Source organism: Lithobates pipiens, unplaced genomic scaffold, assembly GCF_037356315.1.
Source record: "Lithobates pipiens isolate NorthernLeopardFrog02 unplaced genomic scaffold, aLitPip1_a1.2 Scaffold_8, whole genome shotgun sequence".
NCBI lineage: Eukaryota > Metazoa > Chordata > Amphibia > Anura > Ranidae > Lithobates > Lithobates pipiens.
Window position 1 is genome coordinate 634,600,725 of NW_027507903.1, and position 17,222 is coordinate 634,617,946.

Consider the following 17,222-nt stretch of genomic DNA (forward strand, 5'->3'; position numbering starts at 1 on the left):
TTGCGGTAGGAATAAAAAAAAAAAACAGTATCGGTACTTGTACTCATTATAAAAAAAAAAATGGTATTGGTGCATCCCTAGTTAAACCATCTCTCAGCAATAGTTTTAAATGGAAGCGTCAAAGGGTTAGGCTTTTATGGCTTTCTGGGTGTCCCAGCTGAGGAGATTTAGGCCTTGCTCACAAGGAGTGTACTACAGCGTAAGGCTGCGTTTTTACCCCGCACCCGCGTGTTCCCGTGCATCCTCATGCAGGCAGTTCCATTGATGTCAATTGGGGTGCAGCGGCTGCATGGACAACACAGCCGCTGCTCCCAATCTTATATCCATGCAGGTGCGTGTGTCCCCAAACTCACAATGTTGGAGTCCGGGGACACGCATTGGAAGATGTCAAATTGGGAACAGCAGCTGTGTTAAAGTGATTGTAAACCCTTACAACCAACTTTGACCTACAGGTAAGCCTAGATTAAGGCTTACCTGTAGGTCCAAGAAATATCTCCTAAACCTACACGGTTTAGGAGATATTTGCCAAAACACAGGCACCGCTGTCAACGGCGATATGCCGCGAGTGGCGGCCCCCGTGCGCATGGGCGGGAGTGATGTAATCGCGGCTTCGCTGAATGACAATCGCGGCTTCGCTGAATGACAGCGGCGGAGCAGCGAGACCCACTGAGAAGATGGATGCTCCGGACTACAGGGGACAGCGGTGGCCTCGCTGGCTCCTGTGTCAGGTAAGTGACACATAATGGACTACTATGCGATGCATAGTAGTCCATTATGCTTTACCTTTGGAGGGAATCAAAGAGGAAGTAAACCCATCAGGGTTTACTTCCTCTTTAATGCAGCCCGCAGCATCCCGATTGACATAAATTGGATTGCCTGCACAGCTGCTAGGATGCACACATCCCAACACTTCGAGATGGGAATGAGGGACACCTAATCACAAATGTATGTAGGCATAGGACACGCCCCCCTGCCACATCTCCTTAATGGAGTATTAACCAACAAATATGGTTAATTGACCACCTAAAGAGGAAGTAAACCCTGATGGGTTTACTTCCTCTTTGATTCCCTGCAAAGGTAAAGCATAATGGACTACTATGCATCGCTTAGTAGTCCATTATGTGTCACTTACCTGACACAGGAGCCAGCAAAGTCTTCTTGGTGGGTCTCGGTGCTCCGGCGCTGTCATTGGACGGAGCCGCGATGACGTCACTCCCGCCACAGTGCCTGTCTTTTGGCAAATATCTCCTAAACCGTGTAGGTTTAGGAGATATTTCTTGGACCTACAGGTAAGCCTTAATCTAGGCTTACCTGTAGGTCAAAGTGGTTTGTAAGGGTTTACAACCACTTTAAGGACCGAGCCTCTTTCTGAGATGTGTTGTTTACAAGTTGAAAAATTCTTTTTTTTTTTTTGCTAGAAAATTACTTAGAACCCCCAAACATTATAAAAAAAAATTCTAACACCCTAGAGAAGAAAATGGCGGTCGTTGCAATAATTTCTGTCACACCATATTTGAGCAGTGGTCTTACCAGTGTAGCACTGACCCCTGAAGGAGCAGCTGATTTTATTGGGCTTACCGTTACCTTCTTCTCCTCGTATGCGTCTAGGGGTTTACCGAGGTAGATGGCCCAAAAACTGCAGAGGCTGACGACAGATCCACTTGAAGGGATTTTTATTTGCAGAAAGTAGTTAAACAAACAGTCTCTCAGTAAAGGATCAGAGGATTTTGGTGAAAAGTCCAGGTACTCTTAGTATCAAAGTCAGAATAACTCTCTTACTTTGAATAAATCCAGAGAATAGCCATTCACAGCTGGATCCTCACCCTAATTGGATAGTCCTTCTCTCACCAGGCCTAGCAGCCAACAGGGTGTTTGAGTCAGGAACAAGTCTCTGCCACAGACTTTGTTATAGAACATGTAAAGGAAACTTGAAACTTGTAGAACACTCGTGTGGTACCAGTATCTTGCAGCCGGTCCGGCGATACCGCACGAGATTGGATTCACTTGGGTCCTTCAGCTTGTCCAGGCTCTTGTTGAGAAGCCAACCTTTGCCTGGCCTTCTCCCGAAGAGTCCTCCCCTGGATAACTTCACAGTAGCTGGGCCTCTCCACTAACCGAGACGGCACCGGACCACCTCCGAATCCTTCTTTCAGTTTCCTCGCCTCAGGCTAACCAGCCCCGAGACATGAAGGCGGGTAGATCCGCACCCCAGTCCATGAAAGTCCTGGGGGCTGGTCAGGAGGACCAGGACCATGCAATCAGAACATACTTCTGAACCGGAAACCCAAAGCACGTGACATCCGCATCTTAAGTACCCTCTCCCAGAAGGCACAGCAAGAGTGACACCCCCACTGGGCTGGTTCCGAGAGAGAATAACCTTAATGCACCCAACTAGACTGTGGTTCAATACCTGGCAAAAGAGACAGCGCCACCCATTGACAGGCAGAACACCCTTCAGCCCAGTCAGACTGATGCTGAGGTCAAAATTTAGAGTAATAAAACCCAAACCAAACTGCGGTTAAAGGGTTACATTAAATTTCAAAAACCATATAGCGCGTGCTCTTCAGGAGCTGGCGCTACACAAGTGCACTTTTTTTGGGAAAAAATACACTTTTTTTGAATAAAAAAATAAGACAACAGTAAAGATAGCCCAATTTTTTTATAGTGTGAAAGATAATGTTACACCGAGTAAATTGATACCTAACCTAACATGACAGGCTTCGAAATTGCGCCCGCTTGTGGAATGGATTTTACTCTTAAAAATGTCCATAGGCGATGTTTAAAAAATTCTACAGGTTGCTTGTTTTAAGTTACAGAGGAAGTCTAAGGCTAGAATTATTGTTCTCGCTCTTCTGATCATGGTGATACCTCATATGTGTGAACACCGTTTTCATATGCGGGAGCTACTCACATATGCATTTGTTTCTGCACGCAAGCTCGGCGGGACGGGGCGCTTTAAAAAAAGAAAAAAATGTATTCTTATTTATTTTACCTTTTTTTTTTTTCAAAGAAATTGTGTCATTTTTATTCCTATTACATGGAATGTAAACATGTCAGGTCCTCTTAACCACTTCCCGACCGCCGCACGACGATGTACGTCGACAGCATGGCACGGGCAGGCATATGGGCGTACATGTACGTCCCTGCCTTCCCGCGGGTCGGGGGCCCGATCGGGCCCCCGCCCGGTGCCTGCGGCGGTCGGTATTCGTGCGGGAGCGATCCCGGACGAGGGGGCGGCCATTCGTTCATGGCCACCCCCTCGCGATCGCTCCCGACGAATAGGAATCGTTGGTGACATCACTTCCTCTCCTGTAATGTAAACACAGGAGAGGAAGTGATGTATTCTCTCCTCCGTGTCGGTATTTTTCGTTCCGACACCGAGGAGAGAGCATCGGTGAGTTGCACCAACACGTCACTACACAGTAGAACATGCCAGGCACACTCACACCCCCCCCATCACCCCCCCAATTACCCCTGCCCCCCAGTCACAGTGACACCAATGTCATTATTTTTTTATTTTTATTTTTTATTTTATTTTTTTGCATTGGTGTCATTTGTGACTGTAATAACTGTTAGGGCAGTTAGGGTTAGCCCTCTTTAGTTCTAATGTACCCCCCTAACCCCCCCAATAAAGGTTTAACCCCGTGATCACCCCCCGTCGCCAGTGTCACTAAGGCTGGGTTCACATTGCAGCGGTTTATGAGAACGAATGTGATTCGCACCGCACTGCAGTGCAAATTACATCCGATCTCTGTGCGATTCGAGTTCAGCCATTCGCCGCACCCGCCGCAAATTCGCACGGGACCCTTTTTTTGGCCCGCAGCAGAATCGGATCGCATGGGTGTTCACACCATGCGATCCGAGTTTGCAGATCGCACTGCGATGTGCGAACTGATCTGGGGGTGTCATTAACATTTCACTGACACTCTCAGCAGTTCGCATAGGGCAGTGTGAACTGCCGCCGGGAGGCATGCGATGCGGGAACCCGCCGTGGATTAGTGGCGTTCCCGCATCGCTCCAGTGTGAACCCAGCCTAATAAGCGATCATTTTTCTGATCGCCCTATTAGTGTCACAGGTGACGCTAGTTAGGCAGGTAGGTATTTAGGTTCGCCGCAGCTTTTTATAGCGCCAGGGACCCCCATATACTACCGCATAAAGCCCCCTGATTGCCCCCTAGTTAACCCTTTCACCAGTGATCACCATATAACTGTTACAGGTGACGCTGGTTGGTTAGTTATTTTTTTATAGTTTCAGGGCACCCGCCATTTATTACCTAATAAAGGTTTAACCCCCTGATCACCCGGCGGGTGTCATTTGTGACTGTAATAACTGTTAGGGCAGTTAGGGTTAGCCCCCTTTAGTTCTAAGGTACCCCCCTAACCCCCCCAATAAAGGTTTAACCCCGTGATCACCCCCCGTCGCCAGTGTCACTAAGGCTGGGTTCACATTGCAGCGGTTTATGAGAACGAATGTGATTCGCACCGCACTGCAGTGCAAATCACATCCGATCTCTGTGCGATTCGAGTTCAGCCATTCGCCGCACCCGCCGCACCCGCCGCAAATTCGCACGGGACCCTTTTTTTGGCCCGCAGCAGAATCGGATCGCATGGGTGTTCACACCATGCGATCCGAGTTTGCAGATCGCACTGCGATGTGCGAACTGATCTGGGGGTGTCATTAACATTTCACTGACACTCCCAGCAGTTCGCATAGGGCAGTGTGAACTGCCGCCGGGAGGCATGCGATGCGGGAACCCGCCGTGGATTAGTGGCGTTCCCGCATCGCTCCAGTGTGAACCCAGCCTAATAAGCGATCGTTTTTCTGATCGCTGTATTAGTGTCACAGGTGACGCTAGTTAGGCAGGTAGGTATTTAGGTTCGCCGCAGCTTTTTATAGCGCCAGGGACCCCCATATACTACCGCATAAAGCCCCTTGATTGCCCCCTAGTTAACCCTTTCACCAGTGATCACCATATAACTGTTACAGGTGACGCTGGTTGGTTAGTTATTTTTTTATAGTTTCAGAGCACCCACCATTTATTACCTAGTCTCACTAGTGTACCCCTAAATTTAGGGGTGTCTACTTTCCAAAATGGGGTCATTTGGGGGGGGTTTGTGCCATCTTGGCATTTTATGGCCTTCAAAACTGTAACGCCCTTAGAAAGCCTGAAGGCGGTGCTTGGTTTTCGGGGCCCCGTACGCGGCTAGGCTCCCAAAAAGTCCCACATATGTGGTATCCCCGTACTCAGGAGAAGCAGCAGAATTTATTTTGGGGTGTCATTTCACATATGCCCATGGCATGCGTGAGCAATATATCATTTAGTGACAACTTTGTGAAAAAAAAAAAAAAAAAAAAAAGTTTGTAATTTTCCCGCAACTTGTGGCAAAATATAAAATATTCCATGGACTCAACATGCCTCTCAGCAAATAGCTTGGGGTGTCTACTTTCTAAAATGGGGTCATTTGTGGGGGTTTTGTGCCATCTTGGCATTTTATGGTCTTCAAAACTGTAATAGGTAGTGAGAAGTGAACTCAAAAATTTACGCCCTTAGAAAGCCTGAAGGCGGTGCTTGGTTTTCGGGGCCCCGTACGCGGCTAGGCTCCCAAAAAGTCCCACATATGTGGTATCCCCGTACTCAGGAGAAGCAGCAGAATTTATTTTGGGGTGTCATTTCACATATGCCCATAGCATGTGTGAGCAATATATCATTTAGTGACAACTTTGTGTAAAAAAAAAAAAAAATTTTTTTTTTGTCATTATTCAATCGCTTGAGGCAAAAAAATAAAATATTCAATGGGCTCAACATGCCTCTTATCAATTTCCTTAGGGGGTCTACTTTCCAAAATGGGGTCATTTGGGGGGGTTTTGTACTGCCCTGCCATTTTAGCACCTCAAGAAATGAGATAGGCAGTCGTAAACTAAAAGCTGCGTAAATTCCAGAAAACGTACCTTAGTTTGTAGATGTGACAACTTTTGCGCAAACCAATAAATATACAATTATTGACTTTTTTTTTACCAAAGACATGTGGCTGAATACATTTTGGCCTAAATGTATGACTAAAATTGAGTTTATTGGATTTTTCTAATAACAAAAAGTAGAAAATATCATTTTTTTTCAAAATTTGCGGTCTTTTTACGTTTATATCGCAAAAAATAAAAATTGCAGAGGCAATCAAATACCATCAAAAGAAAGCTCTATTTGTGGGAAGAAAAGGACGCAAATTTTGTTTGGGTACAACATTGCATGACCGCGCAATTACCAGTTAAAGCAGCGCAGTGCCAAAGTGTAAAAAGACCTCTGGTCATTGACCAGCAAAATGGTCCGGTCTGAAAGTGGTTAAATATGAGGTCTGGGGTCAAAAAGACCTCAGATCTCATATTTACACTAAAATGCAATAAAAACAAATAAAAAAAATTGGCATTTAAAAAAAAAGAAAAAAAAAAGGCCCTTTAAGAGCTATGAGCGGAAGTGACATTTTGATGTCGCTTTCCTCCCTGCAATGATATGGAGAAGGGTGGGGGCCATCTTCCCCTCACTCGTCTCCATGTCAGGCCACACGAAGGATCCGATCACTTCCGACGGATCTGGTAAGTGATGGAGGGCACCGGATTGTGGCGGAAGGGGGGGCCCCCTCTCCCGCCGCCGATAAAAGTGATCTTGCGGCGAATCTGCCCCAGAGACCACTATTATCTTAAAACACATTGGCCACCAATGTAAGAAGGGATGTTACTGAAACTCCACACTGACCACCAATGTAAGAAGGGATGTTACTGAGACCTTACACTGGCCACCAATGTAAGAAGGGATGTTACTGAGACCTGGATGTTACTGAGACCTTACACTGGCAACCAATGTAAGAAGGGATGTTACTGAGACCTTACACTGGCCACCAATGTAAGAAGGGATGTTTCTGAGACCTTACACTGGCCACCAATGTAAGAAGGGATGTTTCTTAACCCTACACTGGCCACCAGTGTAAGAAGGGATGTTACTGGGGGATCCACATTGGCCACCAATGTAAGAAGGGATGTTACTGAGACTCCACACTGACCACCAATGTAAGAAGGGATGTTATTCAGACCTTACACTGGCCACCAATGTAAGAAGGGATGTTTCTGAGACCTTACACTGGCCACCAATGTAAGAAGGGATGTTTCTGAGACCTTACACTGGCCACCAGTGTAAGAAGGGATGTTACTGGGGATCCACATTGGCCACCAATGTAAGAAGGGATGTTACTGAGACTCCACACTGACCACCAATGTAAGAAGGGATGTTATTCAGACCTTACACTGGCCACCAATGTAAGGAGGGATGTTACTGAGACCTTACTACACTGGCCACCAGTGTATGAAGGGATGTTACTGAGACCTTACTACACTGGCCACCAATGTAAGAAGCAATGTTACTGGGACTCCACACTGATCACCAATGTAAGAAGGGATGTTACTGGAGCTCCACACTGATCACCAATGTAAGAAGGGATGTTACTGGGACCCCACACTGGCCACCAATGAAAGAAGAGATGTTACTGGGACCCCACACTGACCATCAATGTCAGAAGGGATGTTACTGGGACCCCAAACTGACCACCAATGTAAAGAGAGCAGTACTTGGTTGGTGGGCACACTGACCACCAATGCATAACTTATCTTATCACCCTACCACACTTACCCACTTTAATTTGGACATTCCCCTTTAAAATGCTGACCAAACCTCAACATCCCCCACCCCTTCCCATGATCTTTGGTTTCTTCTATTTTTTTAAGGGATATCTCCACCTCTCTGTGGTTGCCTACCCTTGTGGCTATACACAGGTTTTCCCCTTCCTGCCCAATGGAAAAGAGGGGGTGGGTTCATTCAAAAATGTCTAAATGAAGTGAGTCTTTTCCAGTATTTCATTATGGAGCACCATGTGATGTGGGGGCCTCAAGAACTGTGGAGTATCACTGAAGATATGTGAAGGCACCTCTGGGTTCTTTGATTTATCTTACATCCTGCTACAAATTCACTTTAGAGGAAACCTAGAACAAGCCTGGGACAGGTGAAGGCTACACGCTTGATCTACATACGTGTTTCAGATTGTCAATTCAGAAAGTACAGGAGCCAAAGTGTTGGAATAGCCAGGCAACTCTGATTTTCAGAAGGAGCTAAAACTGAATGCATCCATAAACTAACATTTTACGTGGAGCGCTTCTTTAGGGTCACCATACATGTTACAACCTGACCGTACAATTTATGACAATAACTTCTCCGCAGGATGTGGAAACCTTGCAAGTAGATCTGAACAAATTAATGGGGTGGGCAACTACATGGCAGATGAGGTTTAATGTTAAAAAATGTAAACTATTGCATTTGGGTGGCAAAAATATGAATGCAATCTACACACTGGGGGGAGAACCACTGGGGGAATTTAGGATGGAAAACGACCTGGGGGTCCTAGTAGATGATAGGCTCAGCAATGGCATGCAATGCCAAGCTGCTGCTAGTCCTAACAAAGCAAACTGAATATTGATATGCATTAAAAAGGGATTAACTCCAGAGATAAAGCGGTAATTCTCCCAATCTACAAGACTCTGGTCCGGCCTCACCTAGAGTATGCTGTCCAGTTCTGGGTACCAGTCCTCAGGAAGGATGTACTGGAAATTGGAGCGAGTACAAAGAAGGGCAACAAAGCTAATATAGGGTCTGGAGGATATTAGTTATGAAGAAAGGTTACAAGCACTGAACTTGTTCTCTCTGGAGAAGAAATGCTTGAGAGGGGATATGATTTCAATTTACAAATACCGTACTGGTGACCCCACAATAGGGATAAAACTTTTCCGCAGAAGGGAGTTTAACATGACTCGTGGCGACTCATTAAAATTAGAAGAAAAGAGGTTTAACCTTAAACTGTGTAGAAGGTTGCATTAGATTTACTAAAACTATGAAACTTTGAGGACCTACCTAATCTATGTAATCCATCTGTAGCCAATCAGGCAGGAGCTTGCACCAGTTGGTTGAAATTGTTCAATCAGATTATAATGTGTGTGGTGAGTTTAAGAGAATCTGTTAGGATGGATGTTTGAAGGTTGCAGTCTAGGCTTCAATCCGGTGCTGACAGCTGCCCCTTGGAAACAGTGCCAGTACAGAGGCATGAGATGTGCACCTTGCAGGAAGCCTCATCTGGACCCACAATAGCCAACCTAGCAGGTTACCTTTAAGGTTTCATAGTTTCATAGTTAGTAAGGTTGAATAAAGACACCAGTCCATCCAGTTCAACCTGAGTGAGTGTCTACAATTATCCTATCCCTGTACAGTACATTGCACACTCACATCAGTCCCTACCCTCAAGGAGCCACAATCCAAGGTCCCCATTCATATTCTATGGACAATTTTGGACAGAAGCCAATTAACCTACCTGCATGTCTTTGGAGTAAGGTATATGACCTTATGAAGTCAGCTACGCTCAGTGTGAAAAGATTGGAGATTCCTTCAGACCAATGAGGATGCTCTTACCCCACTTGTGGAGCTTTGTGGCGATAAGTCCAGGAAGGGGCTGTCCTGCCTTCCACTCTGACACATCTCAAAGAAATCAGCAAAAGTTTCCTGGCGGGGTTCCATACTGGTCAACTCCATACGCATCTCTTCCTTCCCCTCCAACTCAGGAATGCTGCGGCTTCCCCATGTCATGGACTTCAACCTGTGAGTGAAAAGGGTCGGGTGGCATAAGATGGCAAGTGTGATCTTGGAACAGTTCATAAATGGTCACAGATGTGCATCCAATGTCTCAATCTACGTTATATATTATATTATTATATGAACACTAGAGAAATCCAAATCAAATCAATATTTGAGGTGACCACCCTTTGCCTTCAGTCCTTCTAGGTAGACCTGCGCACAGTTTTTGAAGGAACTCAGGTAGGTTGTTCATAACACCTTTGTGAACTAAGCAAAATCTGTGGATGTTGGCTGCCTCAGATCCTTCTGTATCTTTATGTAATCGCAGAGAGATTCCATGTTGTTGAGATTAGGTCTCTGTTGGGGCCAAACCATCACTTTCAGGATTCCTTGTTCTTGAAGATAGCTCTTAATGACATTGGCTGTATATTTGGGGTCGTTGGCCTGCTGCAGAATACATTTGGGGCCAATCACACACTACCCCTGATGGTGTGGCATGATGAATACGTATCTGCCTATATTTCTCAGCATTGAGGACATTGTTGAGCCTGACCAAATCCCCAACTTCATTTGTAGAAATGCAGCCCCAAACTTGCAGGGGACCACCATGCTTCACAGTTGGCTGCAGACAACTCATTATTGTACCGCTCTCCAGCCCTTCACCAAAAAACTGCCTCCTACTACAGCCAAATATTTCACATTTGACTCATCAGTCCAGAGCACCTGCTGCCATTTTTGTGCACCCCAGTTCCTATGTTTTCCTACATAGTTGAGTCAATTAGCTGTGTTTCCACATCGGAGATATGATGGCTTTTTAGTTGCAATTCTTCCATGAAGACCACTTCTGGACAGACTTCTAGACAGACTTCTCTGGACAGTAGATCGGTGTACTGGTTTCCTCCAGTTCTGTGCTGAGGGCACTGCTGGACATCTCCGGCTGTGGAGGGGAAGTAAGCAAGATGTGTCTTTCATCTGCTGCATTAAGTTTCCTTGGCCAACCATTGCACCTACGCTCCTCAACATTGCCCAATAAATGGTGTCCTCAATGCTAAGAAATATAGGCAGATACTTATCCATCATGCCAGACCAATAGGGAGTTGTGTGATTGGCCCCAAATTTATTCTGCTTTAGGACAACGACCCCAAACATGCAGCCAATGTCATTAAGAACTATCTTCATTGTACCGAAGAACAAGAGGTCCTGGAAGTGATGGTTTGGCCCCCACAGAGCCCTGATGTCACCATCATGGAGCCTGTCTGGGATTACATAAAGAGACAAAAGGATTTGAGGCAGCCGGCATCCACAGAAGAACCGTGCTTTGTTTTCCAAGATGTATGAAACAACCTACCTGCCGAGTTCCTTCAAAAACTGTGTGTAGTGCTGCGTACACACGACCAAACTTTCCGGCAGAAAAGGTCAGACGGAATCATTTCGTTGGATATTACGGTCGTGTGTGGGCTTCATCTGACTTTTTTCTTCAAAAATTCAGACGGACCTAGAAGTAGAACATGTTTCAAATCTGTCTGACGGAATCAATTTTCGGGAAAACCGTTTGTCTGTATGCTGGTCCGAAGGACCAAATATGACGCAAGGGCAGCTATTGGCTACTGGCTATTGAACTTCCTTTTCTAGTCCCGTCGTACGTCATCACGGTCAAAACGAACAAACTTTGGTCCTTTTCGTGTGTGGGCAAGTCCGTTAGTTCGGAAGTCCGTTGTAACTCCGTTGAAAGTCCGTCAGAACTCAGTCGGGAAGACCGTCTGACCTTTTCTGCCGGAAAGTCTGGTCGTGTCTACGCGGCATTAGTCTACCTAGAAGAATTGATGTTGGTATGCAGCAAACGGTGGTGTGAGGGGGTTCGCTCGGTAGCGGGTGTGTGTGTCCCCCTGGATGGGTTCACAACACAAAGTCAGGCACAGCAGACAGCGGTGTAGGTGCAAAAAACAAAAGATCCGGTTTATTTAGGCTACATGCAGTGATACATATAACAGCCAAACAAAATAAAACAAGAAAATAAATCCTGGTCAGCTTGACCTCTAACTACACACGTAGACTCCCTGTCTAACAACTGGGTGCAGCCTTGTGCTGCCCCAGTCCCTGTCTCTATTGTAGGGGTTTGCCACACAGGCGTTAACTCACCGCACAGAACAGATCTCAGACTCCCCAGTCTATACACACAAAACTGGTTCCAGGATGGAGCATCTCCCTATGCATGCTGGGGTTTTTTGTAGAGGTCTTAATGAGCCCACTTACTTCAGCTGGGCTCATTAACTCTTCCCCTCTAATTGTAAAAGTCTGCATAAAGCCTGAATCTAGGACACACATATTTCCCATCCTGAATACAACCAGGTGATTTTACCTGCGTGCTGCCACAGTGGTCACACCAAATATTGACTTGACTCAGATTTTTCTTCTGTTTGCTCACTTTGCATTTTGTAAATTGATAAAAAAAAAAGAAAATTATCATTTATATTTTTGAAAGCATTCTTATTTTGCAGGTTTTCCTTGCACCAGCCTAAAACCTTTGCACAATATATACTCCTTTCTATATGTGCATACCATCAAAAAAAAATCCAAAACAAAGTTCTTCTGGCTTCCGTTAACCAGGTGTGCCTACTAAATGGCGCCATGTTATTCACAGCTGTCTTTTTCCCTTTACCCTCCAGGCACATCCTGTCAAAACTGGTTGCTTGAAATCTGAAGGCTCAATAAATCTCTTTACTCCACTACAACACACAATAGAATAAGAAATCCTAAAGTATTGAGTAACTCCAAAGGCACTTCATGCTACAAACATACTTTAAATATTGCTTTGGAGTGGTCAGGATGGAGTGATGATAAGGAACCAGGCTCTTTATCTACTTTATCTACATCCACTCCCTCTATGGCAGGGGTCTCCAAACCTTATAAACAAAGGGCCAGCTTACAGTCCTTCAGACTTTAGAGGGGCCGTACTGTGGCCAGTGGCAGTAAAAAATTACCCAGGCTTGGTGGTCATTGTGAGTAAAAAAATACATAGTGCCTGTGGTTTGTAGAAGGCAGACTAGTGCCCCATAATTGGTATTAATGGGAAGTATAATGCCCCGTGATTGTGATCAGTGGAAGGAATAGACCCAATCATTGGTGTCAGTGGAAGGAATAGACCCAATCATTGGTGTCAGTGGGAGGAATAGTGCCCCATCATTGGTGTCAGTGGGAGGAATAGTGTCCCATCATTGGTGTCAGTGGGAGGAATAGTGCCCCATCATTGCTGTCAGTGGGAGGAATAGTGTCCCATCATTGCTGTCAGTGGGAGGAATAGTGTCCCATCATTGGTGTCAGTGGGAGGAATAGTGCCCCATCATTGGTGTCAGTGGGAGGAATAGTGTCCCATCATTGGTGTCAGTGGGAGGAATAGTGTCCCATCATTGCTGTCAGTGGGAGGAATAGTGTCCCATCATTGGTGTCAGTGGGAGGAATAGTGTTCCATCATTGGTGTCAGCGGAAGGAATAGTGTCCCATCATTGGTATAGGTGGGAGGAATAATGCCCTATTGTTTGTGTCAATTGAAGGAATAATGCTCCATGATTGGTGTCAGTAGGGGAAATAGTGCCCCATCATGTCAGTGGGAGATTTAGTGCCTTATTGTTGGCATCAGTGGGAGGAATAGTGGCCTAACATTTGTGTCAGTGGGAGGAATAGTGTCCCAGCATTGGTAATAGTGGAAGCAGGGGCGGACTGACCCATCGGTCATTCGGTCGCCGTCCGAGGGCCCGGTGCCATTAGGGGCCCGTGCCCGGCCCAACGAGAGGCCCCTTGAAGCAGCTGTAATAATACCGCTAATGGAGCGCTGCTCCCCATCGGCCCATCCTTCCCTCCCGTCTGTCGCAGGTGCTTGCACTGTACGCGGCATCTCCTAGGACGGACGAGAAGAGAGGAGGGGCCGGCGGGGAGAAGTGCGCCGTTAGCGGTATTATTCAGGCATCGGTAGACCGGGGTAAGTGAAACTTTTTTTAATGGAGGGCCGCCATCGGAGGGAGGGGGCACTGTAGTACAGATGTATGGGGCCTGGGCCACACTTCAGTGTTCTCTCCTTCCTCCCCACACTGTCCCCCCTGTATGCTCTCCCCCTCAGTGTTCCCCTGTGTGCCTCCCCCAGTGTTCCCTTGTATGTCCACCCCCAATGTTCCCCTGTGTGTCCCCCCCCCACAGTGTTCCCCTGTGTGTTCCCCCCGTTTGTCCCCCTGTGTGCTCCCCCAGTGTTCCCCTGTGTGTCCCCATGTGTTCTCCCCCCAGTGTTCCCCCCCACAGTATCCCCCTGTGTGTTTCCCCCAGTGTTCCCCTGTGTGTTCCCCCCAGTGTCCCCCTGTGTGCTCCCCCCCAGTGTGTTCCCCTGTGCTCCCCCCAGTGTTCCCCTGTGTGTCCCCCCAGTGTCCCCCTGTGTGCTCCCCTTGTGTGCTCCCCCACCACAGTGTCCCCCTGTGTGTTCCCCCAGTGTTCACCTGTGTACTCTCCCCCCCACAGTGTCCCACCGTGTGCTCACCCCCCAGTGTTACCCTGTGTGCTCCCCCCACAGTGTCCCACTGTGTGCTCCCCCCCAGTGTTCCCATGTGTGCTCCCCCCCACAGTGTCCCACTGTGTGCTCTCCCCCCCCCCACAGTGCCCCACTGTGTGCTCCCCCCCCAGTGTTCCCCTGTGTCTCTCCCCAAGTGTTCCCCTGTGTGTCCCCCTGTGTGCCCCCCCAGTGTTCCCCTGTGTGTCCCCCCATGTGCTCCCGCCCAGTGTTCCCCTGTGTGTTCCCCCCAGTTTCCCCATGTGTGCTCCCCCCCCACAGTGTCCCCCTGTGTGCTCCCCCCAGTGTTCACCTGTGTGCTCTCCCCCCCCACAGTGTCCCACTGTGTGCCCCCCCAGTGTTCCCCTGTGTGTTCCCTCCAGTGTTCCCCTGTGTGCTCCCCCCACAGTGTCCCACTGTGTGCTCCCCCCACACTGCCCCCCTGTATGCTCTCCCCGCCACAGTGTCCCCCTGTGTGCGCCCCCTCCAGTGTCCCCCTGTGTGCGCCCCCTCCAGTGTCCCCCTGTGTGCTCTCCAACCCCACAGTGTCCCCCTGTGTGCGCCCCCTCCAGTGTCCCCCTGTGTGCTCTCCAACCCCACAGTGTCCCCTGTGTGCTTTCCCCCTCTCCCAGTGACCCCTTGTGCCCTCTCCCCCTCCCAGGGTCTCAATGTGTGCTCCCCCCAGTGTCCCTCTGTGTGCTTTCCCCCTCTCCCAGTGACCCCTTGTGCCCTCTCCCCCTCCCAGGCTCTCCCTGTGTGCTCCCCCCAGTGTCCCCCTGTGTGCTTCCCCCTCCCCAGTGTCCCCCTGTGCCCTCTCCCCCTCCCAGGGTCTCCCTGTGTGCTCTCCTCCCCCTCACAGTGTCCCCCTGTGTTCCCTTCCCCCCCCCACAGTGTCCCCCTGTGTGCTCTCCCCCCCCCCAGTGTCCCAGTGTGTCCCCTTTCCCCCCCCCCCCACAGTGTCCCCCTGAGTGCTCCCCCCACAGTGTTATGTTTTATGCTTATAACAATGTGTATTGTACAGTATTTTGTATTCAGGGCTGTAGGTGTTGGGCAGTCTGGTCACCTAGGATGGCTTAAGTGACTAATTAATGGTTGCTTTCCGCCCCCCCCAAAAAAAAAAAACACCAGCCACCACTGCCCACAATCATTAGTGGTCAGTGGCAAACCTCTGTGACTTAAAAAAACAACCCCACAATCTCTGGCGGTCAGTGGCCCTTTAGGCCTCTCCAACCTTCACTTTCAGGCTGGGTTCACACCGCAGCACGCTCCGGCTCACAGCAGGGGGTCCGGTGCGCCTACATTCACCGCTTCGGGTCCAATTTCAGCACAAATTTTGGGCTGAATTTGTACCCAAAACAGACCAAAAGACGCACAGGACTCCTTTGCAATTCGCACCGGAGCCACTGCGGAGATGTGTGAACCGGCTCCATAGAGAGCCAGTCACAATCTCCTGGCATGCAAATTGGATGCGGGGAAACCATCATCTGATTCTCACTATTGTGAACCCAGCCTGAATCTGCTGCCCCTCTTTCATGCTGCACTTACAAACATTCAGCCCATTCATAACACAGGAAAGGGTATGGGCAGATTTATTATTTTTTATATATATACAATATGGCAGTAAGGAGGTGGTTAATCTAGCAGACTACAAAAATAAAAGAAAAAATCTATATTGATTTACACCTTCATAAAGGTGGGCGATTGAGATGCAGTATTTTGACCCCTTTCACACTGGTGCACTTTTTCCATGCTCTTCCAGGGTGACAAAAGTATGCAGTATCTGACCATCTCTTGTATCATGTCTGCAGGCTCTGACAATCTCCTGTATCATGTTCGCAGTCTCTGACCATCTTCTGTATCATGTCCGCAGTCTCTGATCATCTCCTGTATCATGTCCGCAGTCTCTGACCATCTCTTGTATTATGTCTGCAGTCTCTGACCATCTCCTGTATCATGTCCGCAGTCTCTGACCATCTCCTGTATCATGTCCGCAGTCTCTGATCATCACTTGTATCATGTCTGCAGTCTCTGACCATCACTTGTATCATGTCTGCAGTCTCTGACCATCTCTTGTATTATGTCCCCAGTCTCTGATCATCTCTTGTATCATGTCTGCAGTCTCTGATCATCTCCTGTATCATGTTTGCAGTCTCTGACCATCTCCTGTATCATTTCCACAGTCTCTGACCATCTCCTGTATCATGTCCACAGTCTCTTCTCATCTCTTGTATCATGTCCGCAGTCTCTGACCATCTCTTGCATAATTTACACAGTCTCTGATCATCTCTTGTATCATGTCTGCAGTCTCTGACCATCTCCTGTATCATGTCCGCAGTCTCTGACCATCTCTTGTATTATGTCTTCAGTCTCTGACCATCTCCTGTATCATGTCCGCAGTCTCTGACCATCTCCTGTATCATGTCTGCAGTCTCTGATCATCACTTGTATCATGTCTGCAGTCTCTGACCATCACTTGTATCATGTCTGCAGTCTCTGACCATCTCTTGTATTATGTCCCCAGTCTCTGATCATCTCTTGTATCATGTCTGCAGTCTCTGATCATCTCCTGTATCATGTTTGCAGTCTCTGAACATCTCCTGTATCATTTCCACAGTCTCTGACCATCTCCTGTATCATGTCCACAGTCTCTTATCATCTCTTGTATCATGTCTGCAGTCTCTGACCTTCTCTTGTATCATGTCCGCAGTCTCTGACCATCTCTTGCATAATTTACACAGTCTCTGATCATCTCTTGTATCATGTCTGCAGTCTCTGACCATCTCCTGTATCATTTCCACAGTCTCTGACCATCTCCTGTATCATGTCTGCAGTCTCTTATCATCTCTTGTATCATGTCTGCAGTTTCTGACCATCTCTTGTATCATGTCTGCAGTCTCTGACCATCTCCTGTATCATTTCCACAGTCTCCGACCATCTCCTGTACCATGTCTGCAGTCTCTTATCATCTCTTGTATCATGTCTGCAGTCTCTTATCATCTCTTGTATCATGTCTGCAGTCTCTGACCATC

General features: G+C 47.7%; 1 protein-coding gene across 1 annotated transcript in view; it reads right to left on the reverse strand.

Moving 5' to 3' along the window:
* Window positions 1–17,222, reverse strand: part of INCA1 (inhibitor of CDK, cyclin A1 interacting protein 1) — a 51,154-nt gene that overhangs the window by 3,842 nt on the left and 30,090 nt on the right. The window contains exon 5 of the mRNA XM_077470860.1: window positions 9,501–9,684. Coding sequence (XP_077326986.1) covers window positions 9,501–9,684 — 184 coding nt within the window. The remainder of the gene's footprint in view (window positions 1–9,500; window positions 9,685–17,222) is intronic.